The following is a 20,033-nucleotide window of genomic DNA, read 5'->3' on the forward strand; positions in this document are numbered from 1 at the left end:
GAAAACTAGAGAAAATTGAGGAGATCTAGACAGTGAAAGAAATGTATTTCTTTCTCTTGTTTGGTTGAAGTAAACAGAAAGTATGAACAATTCTCCATACTGTATTAACTCTCTCTTTATTAATTTCACTATGTTCCCTAATTACACAAGAAAAATAAATGTTGCTGAATAACAGGTAAGTGCCATATTACAAAGTCCACAATATATAAATTTACATAGTACTAGTAGAATGCAACTCCTCATCATCATTTAATTTTCTTTTTAGTTTAAGGAAATGCTTAGGTGAGTAGAGCCTGAATAATTGATAGGCAGAAATTGAAGAGACCACAGCCAATAGGAGGACAGCAACATAGCCCAGTATTAAAGCACTTGCAATTTGGATACAAAATTTTGGGAATTTATTGCATAACTTCATCCATTGTAAACTTTTAACCCCAAAGAGTGCTACTGCTGATGCTTGAATTGCTGCTGTGTTTACTGCAAATACAGTGTACACAACCACCTGGACAAAATACATAGACATATACCAAATTACGAAAGATTTTTATGTTTTTAGGTCAATTAATTATAGGCAACCGTACATATATATATATATAATAAAATAAATGGAAAGTAATTTGAAAAATAAGACAAGTAATTAACTTGGTATGAGAGGTTAATTAAATATATTGATATAGTAATACACTACAATGTCAGTTTTTTTAATAATAGTTGTTTACGAGCAACCTTGCATCGTTACACGCATCTTGTGTAGTTGTGCACTATTCTACCAGGTACCTATCATGTAGTCCTATAATACATGCATCGACTTTGTCGACCAAAATTTATGCATATAACTTAAATCTATTAAGCAACTATCATGCTATATTAGGAAATTTATTTTTAAAACAACAACATAATAAAAAGGAAACTTCCCATTAATGTGACCTTTCAAATGTCAAAAGAAAATTTGAGAAAGAGCGAAAAGGTCTTTCTATTTTTGTTGAACTGACCAATCAATATATATTTTAGTTAATCTTTTCCATATTTGCTACTATTAATTAGTGGTCTCATTTAAGTATGAGTTGTCTAACATTTGTTGAGTGAAACATGTGCCTTTGTATCGATTTTTTTTTTTTTTTTGTGTTAAGAGTGATAAAATCAATAGAAAATAGATTGCACTTGAGAAAAATAAAAGTTGGTATTGTAAAACTAGTTATATTTAATTAAGATATTCATGATTTTGAAACCAAACATGGTGGATTTTGATTTTTTTTTCTTTCAAAAAGCCCAACATTTTCGTTATTGATGAAAGCGCAATACGAAAAAGAAACAACAACAACAAATCCAGAATAATTTCACCAGATGGGGTTTAGAGCCCCAATTGGATGGACTTATGACTTTTGACTTATAAACCAAAAGCCATAAGTTAGAAATTCTAGCTTATGCCTTTTGACTTTTAGCTTATTTTTGTCATTTTAACTTAAAAACAAGTACTTAAAAGCGTTTTTTTATTTACATAAACATTACAAAAGTGCTTAAAAACTATTTTGGCTTAAAAACACCGAAAATGAGTCTATCCAAACAAGCTCTTAGAGTAGACGAAAAAGAAAGAAACGACGAAATTGAAATCTCTAGGGTAGCACATTAAATAACATTAATATCTCAACTATAATTCATATTTTCAGCTTTAAAAGCAACAACGTGGAGCATGCATGCTTATTAACAAGCCTAATCACCTAACTAGCTCCAATGATGAAGGTAGAAATATAAACTTCCCACCTTCATTTATTAAATCTAGTCAATGCTCTGTTTATTTATGTTTTTTTATAACTATCTCGTATTCTAAATTCACTGGTACTGTAAAAACTTAATTGAGGGACATATTTTCAATTAGAAATTTCATCATTTTGAGAGAGCTCGAACCCGAGACTTCTATTAACAGTAAAATAGTTTTGTTCATCCCATCACATCCTTTGATGGTGTAACATATTATCCGCTAGATTACATTAACGCACTTCTCAGAGCAATTGATCGCATTTATTTTTTGTTTGAAATCAACAATATTTCTTTTGGTCCAACAAACATATCTTAAAGGAAGCATATCTCTTACTTTTCTGCTTGATGATATTAAAGTGATGCTAAGAAAAAAAAAAGGCACAAACACAGAGACAAAATAGACAATTGGAAATTAAAAGGAACAAAAAAAGTAGAAAAAAAAGGAACATTATATTGTTATGATGGAATATTTTAGAGAGTTAATTAATTACCTGGTCTAAGAAGAAAAACAGCCAACAATTCTTGTAAGATGATTGTTTAGCATCCCCCCTTGAAGTAGAAATGAAGAAACATCTTAACAGTTGGAGTACGTTATAACAAGCAACAGCAACATCAATCCATACCAAAACACTACAAATATGGGCAATAATTAGTTTCAATATTATTTCAGAAATAAAAAAAAAGACGAAAATGATGCAATGCCTCTAAATATAAACTGCAATATTCTAGGCTAAAGACTATAATTTTCATGTTACATAATGATCCATATTTAATGTTGGGGCGTAGCCAGAATATATCTTCTTTTTTATTAAAAAAAATTTAAAAAAAAAATAGTAACGATTGCTAGAATATATCTTACGGGTTTAAGATTTGAATTTCATGGTTCAAGTTCAGGATTCTATATTTACATGGTTCGAAATCTATATTTTATACTAATCTAATAATCTTTTTCAAGTTTCAACACGTACATAAATTATGAGCCAAAGTTGCAGGTGCGGATAAACCCATAGCTAATGCAAAAACTCCTGAACGTACTTAAATAAAAGGGGAGATGGAGAAGAAAGAATATTACTCCCTCCTTTTCAATTCCTTTGGCTTGATTCGGAGTACGAGGATCAAACTAACTAATTTTCAGTGTGAATTCATATATAGAATTTTGAAATTTCTTTTATATAAAATTTACATATTTAAAAACTACATAAAAAATAGTATAAGTTACAATAGCTAACAAGTCAAAATATTTTTTTTTTTTTAAAAAAAGTCACGATTAAATAAAATATCTTTTGACTGTCCAAATATATTAACTAAGACAAACAAAGTAAAACAGTGACAGTAGTAAAACTCACCTCAAGACATTCAAATATTTGAAGGTGGCTTTTCGGTGGACATAGAATAGGACTTTAGTTTGAGTATCAAATCCAACCAAGACAGCAGTCAAAACCAAAAACACAGTAGCAAAAAGCCTTAAGAAAAACTCTTTTCTCACAATGTCCATATTATGATCTTTAAGTTTCAAAACTGATGGAAGAGATGATGGCGGATAGCATCATGCATTTATAATATGTTGTTAACACTTGCTGTTAATTTCGAAATCATTAATGTTATAGTTGTTGGTTTAGGCCTTTAGGGGGGAGGTTGAGTAATAAAGTTCTGGTTTGTAAATGCTACACGTGATCAAGAGGGGACCTCATGTGACAATATAGGCCACTTCAAATTAAACGGTTCATGCACATTCCTAATTATTGAGTTGCTATTACATTTAGAATTAAAAAGAAAAAGAAAAAAAGTTGCTATTATAAGAGTATCATATTTTATTAGACTGAGAGTAGTCTAGCCTACTTGGCTAAAACTAGTGTGTTTGCCTTGAGCTCTTGTTATTATTTTTTAACAATAATAATAATAATAATAGGCGAAGTGGACTAGTAAACTAATTAACCTCATTGAACATGAAATAGTGGAAACAAATATTCTCCTTACATAAACGTATAAAAAATAAAAATTGTCCAAAAGAATTATCATATTTTTTAATCCATTTTTATCTGTCCTCCGAGTCTGAGTTCTCAGAGACACTGAAACATCAACTAAATTTAAATTATTATAATTGCGAATGTCATCAATTGGATGTCGTTAAAAAAAATCCAGGACTAGGCCATCGCCTTTGATTCCTATCGATCATTTCACTTTCCAAAAGTTCTAATTAGAAAAAAAAAATGATTTTTTTCTTAAATGATTGTTAATTATATTCCTTTATATTTCTTTCTATGATTTAATGTAATTATATTTTGTTTAGCGCATTAACTTGATCCCTCATCGCTGTCCCCTAGCTAATAATCTACCTTCAATGTTAGGTACGAATAGTTGGAGATGGTTCTTGATTATAATCAAGTCAACGAGCAAAATTGATACACTTTGAACAAATTAATATTTCAATTTTACATGGTTTTGGGTGAAATCTATGTTGGACCTCCAGAACCACGTGCACCGACTTAGCCCATTTGATTTGTACTTATTGTATTGGCTAAAAGCCCATGTTTAGTTAGTTAGTTGTAACAAAGGCTCAATCTGTTGGAAATCTTACGAAAAATACTTCATCACGAACACGTGTAGGGACTTTTCTTCTTCACGAATATTTGTAAGGACTTCCCTTCATCATGAACACTCGTAGGAACTTCTTCTAAGCTTGAAGAAAATACGTGATCACGAACAATTGTAGAGAATTCTTCGTAGCTTGAGGCATGCCAATGACACTGTCCTTAAGGATATTTCACCCGGTATGGGTGTATCCCCCAGGATTCAACAAGCTCTTCTAGTACAAAACTAGGAGCCAGAATCTAACAAAGATTAACCAAAAGAAAACCCAGCACCAGAAAATAAAGTAGGAATTATTATATACATCTTATAAAAGAGAAAGAGTTGTGACTATATATAGGAGGATTAAGTCCCAGCCAATTATGATAGCCAGTAACGTTTCGTTGGTAATTGTCAAAGAAAATTGAAAACTCTTTAATGGATTAATTGTCATTGTCATGGCTAAAGTTGACGTTGGGATGATAACGTTAGAGCGGCCATCAAAGCTATTCAATAGTCATTAGGAAGAATAATGGCCAATCAAGATGGGGTGATTAATGACTTTTGATCATGGCTAGTAAAGAATAAAAGTATTTCTTTTGTATTAAAGCCAATAAAAAACCTTAGAAATAATCATTTTATTTTTGAGATATTAAATAGAAAATAATATTTTCTAACAATCCCCCATATATCTCAAAAATAATAAAATAAATAAAATAAGAAGTTTTGCTGGATTTTCACATATGAGTACAATGCGTCGAATCTGGTGTCCCGTAGACTATGAACCAGACCTAGATAAAATAAATTTAACTTACAGAACAATGGGTGAAGTTTAGAACTTCTATGAACCAAGAATTCTTTTGTAAGTCAGGGTCTTATTCTATCACATTACACTCGCACAATCTTTGTCGTTATCGCGGTTTTGCGCTAAGAGGCCATGCGCGCGTCCTGGTATTCATGAGTGCTCTAGAAATTCGTCACAATTTCATAGGAGCGGCACCACTCCTCACTCATATAGGTCCACCCATCAAGTGTATTTTGCAGAGCAATACACCACCTATAAAGGATATGGTAATGGATTAAGAGTTTAACTCAGCCTCACTTTGCCTTGCAGTATTTGCACTATATTCACACATCATAGGAAGGGACATAGTTTAATAGTGCACTTTTGATCAACTAATGACTTGTTATTACCCATATGAACCTAATTCATGGGATCTCCAATCACATAGGTTGGGTTACCATCATTGTTAATCTTCTCAAATGACAAAAGTCTCATTCCCCTCGATGTTTCTTTTAGTCTTGTGAATCGGCCAAATTCACCTCAGACTTCACACAATTATAAAAACTATCACATCTCACAATAGCGCTATTAAGAAATTATTTTCTCACATAACTAATGTTGTTTGGCAACCACAATATATACATGTTGGTTTTATTCCAATCTCAATACTCACTAAGAAGTATCTTAACCTCATCACTAGCCAACTTCAAACCATAAACTCATATTTCATTATGGTCTACTTGGCTTATTTTCATATTAATTATTACACCCCCACAAAGGGTAAACACATACTCACTAGTGGATTTTGAGATCCACTTAGCATCAGTGTATCCTCTCTAGTACATCAAATATTAATTCACTATAACACTTATCCATCAGTTGGTTCTTTTCAAAATCATGTACTGAGAAAAGAAATAACACTATTATTATTTATTTTTTTTCAAAAACATTTTGAATAACAAGACCAACTGAAATATTATCCCCTTTAAAACATTCTCTCAAAATAACTCTAGTAAGATGTCATGACCCCCATAATTTCAAAAATTTCAAAGTAAGGATTTTCATGCCTCATAACACCGTAACCCCCACATTTTCAAAGTATTTAAAATAGGGGAACAATACTTTCATAACCTCACAAGTAGTATTACTAATTCTCATAAACATTTCATCTTATAAATAACAAGCTAATAATATAACTCACCCAAATAGCTATACTCACAATATGTCATCATCAATAAATATTTTTAAGAAAAACAATATGAGAAAAATAAGTATCGATATTAAAAGTATTTTAAAAAAATAAATAAATAGTAAGCACATATAAATCATAATTCCAATACTTATTGTCCACTTTGGAAACAGCCTCATCATCTTCAAATAGAGTATTCACTCTGTTGACACCCAATTTTGTCCCGCCTCTCCTCCGAAATACCTATTTACGCTTTTAATATTTTTAGAAAAATTAAAATATATATATTTATTTTTTACTATAATTATTAGTCTCTTATCAATATTGGCGTTTCATTATTATATTACAGTTACTTATTATTATTATTATTATTATTATTATTATTATTATTATTATTATTATTATTATTATTATTATTATTATTATTATTATTATTATTACAGTTCACAATTTTTATCATTTCAGTATTTTACCAGCTTACGCACACGCATCGCATTTATCTTTGCATAATTAAATAATAGTATTTATCTTACTGTGGATTTTCGAAATATTATTGCACGACTATTACAACGCCATTTTTTATCTGAGCATTAATGTTTGCATATTTCATGTTGAGCAATATTTTAACACAAGTTATTTAAATAGGTCTCTTATTTAAATTTAGAAGCCAAACTATTTCTTGCACTCGGTCCGTATTTTGACTTACCGGACCCCAAATTAAAGTCCGATTAATCCCTAATATCTTTTGGACTAGCCCATATCTTTTATCTCAATTTTTTAAAACCAGTCTATGTTTTTAATTCTAGCCCATTCTTTCAATACTCAGTCCAAAAATGGACCCAGTCCAAAAAGAACCGGGTCCGGCCCAATCTTGCTTAAGGGAAACCCTTTAGGTTTCCCCTTCTCATTTTTCCCTCATCTTCACTTATACTCCACCGCCGCTCCCTCTCATCTTCCTTTCCCGCCTCTCGCCGCCGCTCCCACTTCCCCCTTTCCCTCCTTCTTCTCCGCTCCCCACTCACCCTTGTCCCCCACCACCGCCGTTTCCTTTTCATCGTCACCCCACCACGCCGCACTTAACTCCAACCACGCCGCTCCCCCCATTTCCGATTGTCTCCCCTCACGTTCCACCCCACCTCGTTTTGTCCCCCCCCCCCCCCCCCCCTGCTCCTCTCTCTCTCTCTCTCCTTCTTCATCAGAAACCCTAAACCCACCCTATAAATAATTGTGGAGTGGAATCGATTAAGGGGGACTTTGGGATTCAGAAAATTCCCCAAGAATTGAAACCTTAAAATCGTTGAAATCCCCCTAAGAACAAGTCGTTTTTTTTTTACGGCAGAAATCCTCTAGAAATTAAGGGAAATTCGGAGAAATCGCAGAAATTTCCCATATAAGACATTAATTCTTTAGTTGTACTGTTCGATATCAAGTCAAAATCCACACCTTTTGTTCTGTTTCGTCCTTAGCATCTGTCTAGATTCGAAGGGTATGCAAATTCGGGGTTTTTAGTGTTTCGAAATAGATTTGAAGTGTTCGAGGTGGATCGAAAACTCGAAGCCTCATTTCGCTGCACCCGAAGAAGGTAAATACTCCTCCTTTTATTTAATTTTGGCAATTATTGCGTTTAGCATGTGCGTTGGTCAGTCATTATATGTTCATTTCAGTTCTCTGTTTGATATATGTGTGTCGATAGCTATGTCCTTTCAGTCTTATGTTAGCTTTGCTTAGTCTCTTAAGATGAGTTAGTTTAGTTAATCTGTATGTACTAGGTGTTTGTTAAAATGGGATTTGCAAATGATTTATGCACAGTGAGATATCATGTGATCCCCCTTTCTTCATCTCTGTTCATCTATGCTTAACAAAGTGGTCCCGAAATCCTTCGAATTGTTTCACACTTGGATGTTGGTTTGATTAACAGTTAGCTTTGATTCAGCCCCTGCATTTCTTTAAAAAATCTTACTCTATCTACGTTCCGTGTGCATCACATTGTATGTCATTATCCACATCATGTCTTCATTCATGAAGCTCCTATTTCCTGTTAATGACATAGCCATGTTCCATGACTCACCACATGATTCCCTGTAGTTCAAGATTTCTTCTTCCCGTATGCTTGAAAGACTTTCCTGTTTGTTTAACTAATATACATTTGGTTAAGTATAATTTCCCTGTGATATATATGTGTTTGTAACTTATGATCAGTTGTTTAAAGGGGGGCAGTTAGTGGTTATGTTTGAGTAGCAGATAAATTTGAATCATTCAAATTCCTATGAATTGTGGTTATTTGGTGTTTGCTATGAAATATTACTACTTTGATAAGATAAAATGACCATCATGTTTACACACATATTGCTGTCCTGTGTGCTGCAATGATTTTCGACTACACTTGTTAATTTCTTTTCTTACTGCTTGTTCAATAACTGTTAAGTAGTTATAGGCAGTCCTGATTAATTTAAAATCACTAAATCATTACTCCAATTGATAAATGTCTTGTGAAATATTGAAGTGCTCTCCCCTGCCATTTTGAAATCCTGTAGCTTTCAGCTAGCTTTAATTAGTGTCATCTCTGTCTGGAACCTATGATTTTGAATAGGTTTTACTTTCACAAACTAATCTCGGGCATGCTAATTCTGTGTTTGCTACTGCTTATGTTCTGTAATTATATATTTCATTTGACTCCTTTAAATAGTATGAATATGGAAAAGGATCATATCCTTTACTAACCTGTAAGCAATTAGTTAATATCATATAAATCTCAAATGGTTAGCCTGTGATTTTTCCTGTCTACCTACCTATTGGGGTGTTGCTCATTATGTACTCTTGCTTTGCAATGTGCAAGATGTTTGATTATGTATATTTATGCATATTATTAATATAGTTTCACTGAAGCACATTAATGAGGAGGGTAGTTAAATCATATTAAGGAGTTTGAATGCTTCAATTTTCAATTTCCAGTAATTCACTTGGCTCAATGCATTATTAAAAAAAAATGATACTCAGTGCTTGGCTCGGTTGGTTGTGAAGTATACAGATTGTAAAAATGTTTAGTTTCTTCCTTAGTTTTATTTTAGTTTGTGATGAAATCCATTGAAGTTTGATCATGGCCACTGAGTATCTAAAATGATCAGTCCTAAAATACGAACTGCAATGTATTGGCAGACCCCTGCTACTTACCCCTTCCCTCTTTGCTATTATGCTACTGCTGTATGATATACATGGGTTATACACAGTGTATACACCATCTGTTTGAAGGTACATCTTACGTGTTTGATATACTTCATTTGATCATATTCTAATCCTCTTTCTTTCCATTTTTTATGCATGACCGCCTCGCACGAGTCCGAGGGACTCGATTTCATCCGCTTTCGGCGTTGGGCTAAAAGCCCAATACAACTTTCCTCTTGTGTCATCCCACCTGCAGCAAAGTAAAAAAATAGATTCTGGGCCAAGCCCAACTCCCATATCAGCAGCAATCCGAATGGGCTGAGCCCATTTAGCCTTATTTATGATTTTGTTTTATATATATATATATTTTAAACTTGTATATTATTTGACTAACACTCCTCATATTTTGTTTTCTCTTAGCTTAGGTGATCTATTGGAAATTAGTATGGATAATCTAGTAATGGGTAGTTAGCTTAAAAAAGACTAATAATCAATCCTACGAGTTTATTCTCTCCTCTATGTCAAAATTACTTATAATGTCTAATATTATTTCATTGAGAATAACGGACTTGCGAAAAGCACGACTATATATATTTCGAGTCAAGAGGAACATTATTTCATTCTTATTATTTTAGGGATTTCAAAATGTTGCTAATAGTACAAGTACAAAATTCAAGTATAAAGAGTTCTCCGTGTTCGAATTAATCATCAGATCTTAGCGAAACACGATTAATAAGTAACAATGAAAAGTAAAGGGAGCTTTCATTAGCTATTTTCGTATTTTTTTTACTCTTTAAAATCAATCAATATTCCGGCATTCCAATTACTCATTAGACATCGCACAAACTCACATTTGTTTCTACTTATATACTGTATGCATCTTATTTAAAAATAGTATTATTATTATTAATCTTTGTAACATTTATAAGTTTATTTCTTTTTTTAAAAAGGCATTTCAGATTTTATTTTTTCCATGCGAACCACATTTTTTACAAATCTTTCTAAAAATAGCATTTTATTTAATGTCTTAGTCGTATCATAAGTTTTAAATAGCAGCCGAAGCTTCATTTTCATGCAAATTATCATATTTTCTATCGGTCTCGTTCTAAATAACATATCTTATCTAACGCCTTAGCAACCTTTATAAATATTATTCTAAATAAAATTATTACTTTTTTCTTAAACTTTAGCAACATTTCTTAAACCCTTTTTCTTTCCTCAAAATTTAAAGCACCTTATATTTAACCTTAATTAATTAACCCAAGTTGGTCGGATAACCGTAAGTTAACGGATTCTTAAAGGATGCTTAACCCCTTCCCTTTAGGATAATATAGAGCCCTTACCTAGAATCACACTGGTTAAGCAGACTATTAATTGAGGTTTAGTTTTAACTTTGCCTTAGTTAATCTCTAGGTGTCCTAATTCACCGTTAAACTAATTAGGTGGCGACTCCTTAAAACAAATAAATAGGAATCACCAATACGTCATATTCCCTAAATTTAGCCACCCGGTTAAAATGGGGTGTGACACACTCCAATGATAACACCAATATTTTTCAAAAGTAGTTTTAAGATTTTTTTTTTTTTTTTATATTGTAAGAACTTGAGCAGTTCTTGAATCACCAACATAAGTAAATCATTTTTCTTCTTCTTCAACTTGAGTGTAGAACTCAAAATTAACTTTACTTGCACAAATATGATTAGTAGCATCAAAGTCATCTAACACCCAATATATTACATTAGCCACAAAAGATTCGCTCGAGAAATGACCACAATAAATATATCATCCGCTTATCCAAAATTGTTTTTAATTAGCGGGATTATCATTCTCCGAATCTTCTCTACATTGATGAACATGATGACATAGTTCGTCACACACAAAATAATAATTATTCCCATCAAAACCTTCTTTATTAGTGTTGCAGAATCTGATCAATACCATATCATTTGACACATGAAGTTGACTTTGTCCAACATCATTCTCATAAAAAAAATATTAGGACCAAAGTAAAATTTCCATATAAATATCTCACATTTGTAGAAAAAGAAATTTGTCATAATTCAACATTTCTTCATCCAAATCATCAAGCAAGATAATTTTAAAGCCTAAATTAAATTTACCAAATCTCTTCAATGTGCAAAGAACACAACTTATACAAACACAGATCTCAAAAATAGGTCTACAAATTCTTGCACCATAATTAATCTATAAAGATAAACATCAATTTCAAGCCAACTTTTCAAAAAATTATCACAACATATAGATGCATATTATTATACATATCTTTGCACTCATCTTACCACCTCAAATATAGATTATCCACAAATATACAAATGGCTTGGACATTATTTAAGAGCTACCTAAAATAATCTAACAACAACACAAATTCATCACAAACCCAAAACCAATTCATTGTATTTAGCATTTTGTTGATCCAAATGACTAAGACAAAAAAAACATGATTAATTTCAGAGTCTACATTATCCAATATAAAAATGTTCACCACAAAATTTCAAACTTGTAGAACATCATGATAAACCCACTTATAATTTTTACACTAGAAGTCTGCTCCACAATTCAATATTAAATCTTAGAGAAGATAATCACTAAAACTACTATCCAAGCACAACTTAAAAGTCTCAAATAAAAATATAAATTAATCATATTAAAATCATTACTACTTTACTTTTAGATCATATATTTTCCATTATACTATAATTCAGAAACATACCTGTAACTTAGACAGATTGTACTAAGTTATTTTTCTTTTAATTTTTCGTAAGAACATACCGGGTGAAATATCCTTAAGATTGTTGGAAATCTTACGAAAAATACTTTATCACGAACACGTGTAGGGACTTTTCTTCTTCACGAACACTTGTAGGGACTTCCCTTCATCATGAACACTCGTAGGAACTTCTTCTAAGCTTGAAGAAAATACGTGATCACGAACAATTGCAGAGAATTCTTTGTAGCTTGAGGCATGCCAATGACACTGTCCTTAAGGATATTTCACCCGATATGGGTGTATCCCCCAGGATTCAACAAGCTCTTCTAGTACAAAACTAGGAGCCAGAATCTAACAAAGATTAACCAAAAGAAAATCCAGCACCAGAAAATAAAGTAGGAATTATTATATACATCTTAGAGAAAGAGTTGTGACTATATATAGGAGGATTAAGTCCCAGCCAATTATGATAGCCAGTAACATTTCGTTGGTAATTTTCAAAGAAAATTGAAAACTCTTTAATGGATTAATTGTCATTGTCATGGCTAAAGTTGACGTTGGGATGATAACGTTAGAGCGGCCATCAAAGCTATTCAATAGTCATTAGGAAGAATAATGGCCAATCAAGATGGGGGTGATTAATGACTTTTGATCATGGCTAGTAAAGAATAAAAATATTTCTTTTGTATTAAAGCCAATAAAAAACCTTAGAAATAATCATTTTATTTTTGAGATATTAAATAGAAAATAATATTTTCTAACACAATATGCATATAAGGCTCATGTATTCATTTCTTTGTACTCAATCATTCATTTTGGACATAACGAGATAGTGAAAACATCCCCTTTCTCGGTTCCTTTTCTCTCTCTTCGAATATGAACCCTAATTCAATAAACTTGATCGATTTCACTCAATCTTAACATTTTGATATGGTATCAGAGCGGGTAATCCGATAATGCTCACAATTCGTTGAGTTTTTTTTGTTTCGAAGATATACAAGTTTTTTTTTTTGGGTTCGATTTTGCAATTTTCACTCAGTTTTTGTTGATTTGGTGATTTTTGCCGGTATATTTTGCGATTTCGTGTTCGTTGATGAAGGTTTGGTGCTAAGATTGCTTTGTTTGGTTGTTTGGAGGTGCGATTTGCTTCAGCTGAAAAAAAATCTAGGGTTTCTTTTGTCCGTTGCTTCGTAAAAGGAGTTTTGGTAATTTCTGTTATATCCCGCATTTTTGTGCAATCGGATAATTCAAGACAATCGCGGGAAGACAACAAGCAAGGCCTTATTTTTGTTTTGTTTGGCATATGAGTTGCTTATGAAGAATTTGGAAGTGAAAATATTAAGAAAGGCTAGGGGCAAAAAGGTAAATTCGTAATATGACTCATGGAAATGTGGGGGAAGACGAAGGGAAAATTTGAAATTTGGAAAATAATTTTTCATGAATTGTAGAACACAAAAAAATAAAAATGGGCTTGGAATTAAAGGGGCCATTTGGGCCATCCAATTGGAGTGGGCTTAGCCCATCTAGAAGCTTAATGGATAAATAAAAGATGACTAAGTCATCTTATTCACTTATTTCCCTAGAAATTTCAAGAAGCTCCAAGAACAAAAGAAGGAGGAGAAAAATAAAAGGGGCATTCGGCCACCTTCAACCCCAACAAAAATCTTGGAAAATTTTTGCCAAAAATTATTTTCTCCTAGCCAAATAATCCCTTGAAGGGTCCTTAACAAAGTGGAGTGGTTATTGAAGCAAGAAAAACCTATATTCATACAAGTTGTAAGTTCTATACAAGTGAAGAATCAAGGAAAAAGGTGAGGTTTAATCCCTTTTCTTATATGTTATGGGTGATTATGTATGTTGTAGTGTGCAAAAGTGAATGAAAATCATGAAAATAGAGATGTATGTTGTGGCCATATATATGGTGTTTGGCCGTGCATGTATATATAGGTGTAGGAATAATGATTTAATTATTTTATCTAGTATTTGGTTGTTGTTGTTGTGGGTGTTAGGTTGATAATGAAAATTGGATGATTCTAGTGAAATTGTGGTTTCTTGTGAATTATGGAAAAAGTTAGAATGGCACTAGTGAAGTTTCTTATAATGGTGGTAATGATATTGTTAGTGTATCGGGTGGAGTAATGTATTATTGAAGCCGTTTGAATATTATGTGAATCGAATTAAATGTGAATGAAGTGTTGTTGAATTGTGTGACAAAGGTTGCAAATAATGGGTTGATTGTTGAAGTTATTAGTTTGATGGTTGGCATTATTGTTGGTAGTTTGGCCGGGTTGAATTCCCGGATTGTTGTTGATTGAAAATTGGCTAAGTTGAACTTTTGGGAATGGTGTATTTACAGGGGAAGTGCTGCCGAAATTTCGGTAGCCAAGTATTATCTTAAGATTCCAATTCTAAATGCTCTAACCAAAGTTTGGTAAATATGACCAATTTGTAGATTGTGGCGGATTTGCAACTTGAATTTGGAATAGCATAAGGAGCGGAAAGAGGTATGTAAGGCTTTACTCTTTCTTCTTTGGCATGTCTTAGACATACTAGGTTGGATACGAGCCTCGGGAACAACACTACTCTCCGGAATCCGCACCTAAAGTTACCCCTTTTTCATTCAGTAGAATTGAATTAGATATTCATGAATAGTTGGAAGAATTGCCTAAACATCTAGATCTTGCGCAAATGGAACTCAAATACCTTAAAACCCTCACAAGTGACGCCATGAAATGTAACATATGCAAATTGTGTACGCTACCTCACTCGGCCCGAGGTGGGCCCATTGTTGCCGGATTTTCCTTATTGTTCCGTTTGACCTATTTTGGAGTAGAATCCAAAGGAAACTTTTGATCCTTGTTCCGTTTATCAAATGACAAGTACTGTAACTATCCTAATGAGAATACTTCTATGATGATAATGATAACGATGATGTAAGGAAGAGAATGTGCCTATGATAAGTATGACAAGAATGATTCCATGGCTAAGAGTCTTAAGCTAAGGATTCAATATGAGTATGAAAGTATCAAACTAGTTCTTGATCTTTAATCCTATTCCTTGGCTATGACACTATCTTCTAAAGATTCCAAAGCAGATGAATTGATTTCTATGACATCCATGACTTCATTCTATGTTTCTTTCAACGCTATTCTCCGTTGATAGTCTCGCCTTAGAATACTCGTTCCTTCAAGGTGAGACAAAGCGATCACGGTTATTCCATAAGGTATTCGGAGGTCACCGACCTTGCGTCACTCCGATGGATACATGATTTTCTTTGGGCTCTCCTGCATGCTTACATGACATATGTATATAAGATATGTATATGTACATGGGGTGGGGGAAGGGATACATGGGGGATGGGAAGGGACACATGTTTCATTGCCACCTGGTCAGCTGGCGTTATCATCCCGGACGCGGGATGCCCGGACGCGGGATATATGGGCGAGCCGACGTATTTCGGCGCAATGTGGGCGAGCCGACGTTGTTCGGTGCTATGATATACATGATATGATATGACATGATACGATATAACATGATATGATATGATATGATATGATATGATATGATACGATACGATATGATATGATAACACATGACATGATATAAGTTCTATTTTCTATGTCTATGAAAAAGAACTGTTTCTAAAAAGGGAAAGACAAGCATGCATGGTATCCGGCCTGAAAGGGTATTCCTATGTACAGGTTACTTCTTATCTCATTATATGTCCAATGATCTCAGGATACTGTTATTCATACTTTATGTTTCTGTTTGTATTATCTTCCATGCCTTACATACTCGGTACACTATTCGTACTGACGTCCCTTCTTGTGGACGCTGCGTTTCATGCCGCGCAGGTCAGCAGGTAGACAGATTTGACTCCTAGGAGCTTCATCAGCAGTATTGTAGCAGCGCTCCAGTTGTTTCGGAGCCTCAGTCTCTTGGTACTACTTTTGTGTATATAATCGGGCATGGCAGAATCCGGCCCTTCATATGTATATGTGTACTTTGTTTAGAGGCTCGTAGACAGATATGTACAGTTAGATGTTTTGTACTTTTGATTGTCTTTGTCGCGGTATAATGTGCTAGCAAAGTTTATTAGCCTATGTTTATAATTATGCTACTAATGTTACTGTTAAGTAACAAAAAAAAAAGATATGGTATAGTTCATATGGCCCACTCGGAAATAGAGGTAAAATGATAGATAAGGGGTGCTCGGTACAAGTATCGGGTATCCGTCGCGGCCCCTAGTTGGGTCGTGACAATTTCGTCCCAACTTTTACTCTATTTTGTGGTTATTGTAGTGATTTTGCTATAGATTGTTGACTGATTGAAAATGGTTGGGTCAAATACCACTGCATCTTCGTCTTTTACCCCTGAATCCTCTAGTCCTATGTTCCTAATGTCGTCAGATGAGCCTGGGTTTCTCTTGTTACTGTTCCTTTCTCAGGAACTGGTTTTGGGGTGTGGAAGCGTAATATGATAGTTTCATTGTCTGCTAGAAACAAGCTAGGGTTTGTAAATGGGTCATGTTCTAAACCTGCTGATGATTCTCCTCAACTTAGTCAGTGGGAGAGATGTAACAATGTAGTCATCTCTTGGTTGACCAATTCCCTAACACCTGACATAGCCGAAAGTGTGCAGTATTCTGATACTGCTGAAAGTATTTGGGCACAACTCACCAAGAGATATGGAACAGTTAATGGCACTAAGGTTTTTGAGGTGAAAAGAGAGCTTGCCTCTACTGGTCAAGGTTCTTTGAACATAGCTTCTTATTTTAACAAGCTAAAGAAGTTGTGGGATAAGCTTAAGTTCATGTCTAACCATCATGTTGGCACTTGCACATGTGCTCCTAAGGATGGACTTCAAAAAGAGGAGGAAGAAAATAAGTTGCATCAGTTTTTAATGGGGCTAAATGAAACATATGTTGGAGTTAGGAGCAATTTTCTCATGATGAATCCTCTTCCATCTTTGGATACTGCTGTCATGCCCCGAACCATGGCCTGGGCGAAACACGACACTCGGTGCCTTACTGCATGTGACCGAGCGAACCACATGGCTTGCTGAATCATCATGAGGCATAACATGAGCGGAAATATAGCATGAACGTGATGAGCTTTTATAAAACATGAGATGTCATAATAATTTAATGAAATACTTGTTTAAATCATAAATGCGGAAATAACATGAGTTGAGCCCTAAGATGGCTAAACACCTTGCATGTCTAACATAACTAAACTGACTAGTCTATGAAACCTCTAATCGTGAATCTTGATTGGAAAATGTACTTGCTGGGACAAGGCCCCCAGCATACCTTTAAATGCATGACTAGCAGAATAAAGATAACTGACTAAACCCCGAGTGAGATGGGGCTCACCAATGAGCTGTTACGAGCAAATCCTACTGAGCAGATGCAGCGTCCTGTAAATACGTACCTGCATCGTGAAATGCAGGCCCCCGAGCAATAAAAAGGGACGTCAGCACATTGAATGTACTGGTATGTAAAGCAACTGAAAGAAATAACACGGGACATGGAATATTATGATAAGAACTGAAACTGAAACTGAAAACCTGGACATGAGCATGTGCATGGGTATATATATATATATATATATATATATAACATAAGTAAAACATGATAAGTAGGGAGAGCATTTCATAAACCGACATGTGATATCACCACGTGGCTACGTGGAGTCTGGTACCTCGCCGGACCAGCAGAGCCCTCATACCTTGCCAGAGTATAAGGTAGTAAATCACCACGTGGGTACGTGGAGTCTGGTACCTTGCCGGACCAGCAGAGCCCTCATACCTTGCCCGAGTATAAGGTAGTAAGGTACCTGATGGATCCATTCAGTGTAAAATTAAGGTATCGTCTTATCTGGGCGGAGCGATCCTTGTCCTACTGTGGCTACGTAGTTTCAGGATATCTGAGCCTTCTCGGTAATTTGTGCAACTCCCAAAAACATTAACATAATATAGTTGGCTAAGAAGCCCATGATTTTCGTGAATTAACTTGTACTTGTCTTGAAATAATGATTTCACGAAATAACTTGTAAACATGGTTTTATGAAATAACTTGTAAACATGGTTTTATGAAATAACTTGTATTTAGTATGTATATATCTTGTATCATAGCATGAAAACAATCATATAATATAGTTGCATGAAAACTTGTAGACATGTAGGATATTTATGAAATAATCATCTTATTTAAAAACATGCATGCAAGAACCCATATAATACAAGATATGGGTTTTCATGGATTACGGACGGATTCTCAATAATCATAAAGAAATATTAAGAACTCAATGATGGAATTATAACAATTCATACATGATATAATCATAGACATGGACCTAGGGTTATCATGAGCGTGGTATTGAAACCCTAGTTTTAGTAGAGAATCAAAATTTTATGGATTATGAGGCGTGGGGAAGAACAATGATGTTCCCACACGTAGATAGTAACTCTACATACCTTAGTCGCTCCAAAACTTGGATTAAAGACTTGAGCTTTGAAGAAGATTTCCAAAATCTTGAATTCTTGAACCTTGAGATGGGTTTTCTTGAAAACCCTAGTTTATGAACAATGATTTCTTGCTTAGATTACAAGGATATACTTTAGAATTGACTTGGAATGATTAGAATAGGCTTACCTTGGGGTTCTTGATGATGGGAGGGAATAGAAGGTCGTTCTAGGGCTTGGGGGTGTGAAGAATGAAGTGAAAAGGCCTTAAAACGATGTTTTAAAATTACTTTCGGACCCATTTTACGCTCAATTTTACGTCCCGTATAATTTGTACGGACCGTATATCATACCGTAAAACCATTCCAGTGATTTGGACATTCTGGACCAATTATACGGCTGGAATATACGGCCCGTATAATTTTTACGGTCCGTATGTTCCACCGTATAATTTTTACGGTTCGTATGTTTCCACCGTAAACTGACAGAACACTGGTTAGTAAAACGGGCATAACTCTTTGTACACAGCTCCGTGCAAGACCCATAATATACCGTTGGAAAGATATTTCAAAGGGCTACAACTTTCATCAAGGAAGTTTTCCCAAATTCCAAATTAATAAATGGGTTATGGTCGTTGGAATTAAGACTTTCTACAAACTCACTTGCCAACATGCCCCGTAGAGTGGCTTTCAACTTTGCTTTGCCCAAAGGCTCTTCTCATGTCTTGATTGGGTTTCAAACACTATTTATACACTACTCAAATTGGGTTCATTATACTCCCGTATTACGAGTCAAATATTAGCCCGAATGCACGAGGCGTTACAACTGCCTATAGCATCCTACTTCAGGATGAGAGGCAAAGACAAGTTAATAACCCTTCACAATTCCAATCTGATTCAGCCTCATTCACTGCAAATGTAAATCTGAGTACTAGACTGTCTAACAGACCTCCAGTCACTCATGCACCTCCACCTCCACCTCCGCCATATCAAAATCCTCCCCTTAGACACTTTTCTCAAAGGGTAAATTTTGATTAGAATCAAGGGGCTCTTGTTTGTAGGTACTGCAAAAAGCTTGGTCATACAGTGGATAGGTGTTATAAGCTCAAGGGTTACCCTTCCCATTATAAGTTCCCCAAAAACAATGGTAGAACTGCTGCAAGTGCTGAGGTGCAGGGTTCCTCTTCCAATTCTACTGTTGAGGGTTGTGCTTTTCCCACTGAGAGCATAGGTGTTGGTGATGCTCCCATTCCTGGTATGACCATGGACCAATATCATCAGCTGATGCTCCTTCTGAAGAAAAATTAGATTTTTGACTCATCCATTTCCACACCAGCCAATTTGATGTCATCTGCTAACTTTGCTGGTATAGTAACCTCT

At 34.4% G+C, this 20,033-nt stretch overlaps 1 protein-coding gene across 2 annotated transcripts; it reads right to left on the reverse strand.

Moving 5' to 3' along the window:
* Window positions 1–97: 97 nt before the first annotated feature.
* LOC132602798 (CASP-like protein 2C1) lies at window positions 98–3,343 on the reverse strand. Of its 2 annotated transcripts, none has more exons than XM_060315570.1 (3): window positions 3,105–3,343; window positions 2,250–2,307; window positions 98–502 (listed from the first exon to the last, which is right to left on the reverse strand). In XM_060315570.1, exons 1-3 carry the CDS (start codon window positions 3,251–3,253, stop codon window positions 212–214), a joined length of 498 nt encoding a protein of 165 aa, XP_060171553.1. In that variant the 5' UTR covers window positions 3,254–3,343; the 3' UTR covers window positions 98–211. The 2 variants fall into 2 exon arrangements, with proteins under 2 accessions (XP_060171553.1, XP_060171552.1); XM_060315569.1 differs by having other exon boundaries at window positions 2,250–2,388; window positions 3,105–3,332.
* Window positions 3,344–20,033: the final 16,690 nt, after the last annotated feature.

Source organism: Lycium barbarum, chromosome 7, assembly GCF_019175385.1.
Source record: "Lycium barbarum isolate Lr01 chromosome 7, ASM1917538v2, whole genome shotgun sequence".
NCBI lineage: Eukaryota > Viridiplantae > Streptophyta > Magnoliopsida > Solanales > Solanaceae > Lycium > Lycium barbarum.

Bases quoted from the DNA above. Each gene is read 5' to 3' on its own strand.
- LOC132602798 (XM_060315569.1), bottom strand. From the start codon at position 3,253: ATGGACATTGTGAGAAAAGAGTTTTTCTTAAGGCTTTTTGCTACTGTG. The intron at 2,389-3,104 runs GTGAGTTTTACT...CCATATTTGTAG, and splicing joins AAATATTTGAATGTCTTGAG to TGTTTTGGTATGGATTGATG. The intron at 503-2,249 runs GTAATTAATTAA...TATTTTGTCCAG, and splicing joins TGTTTTTCTTCTTAGACCAG to GTGGTTGTGTACACTGTATT.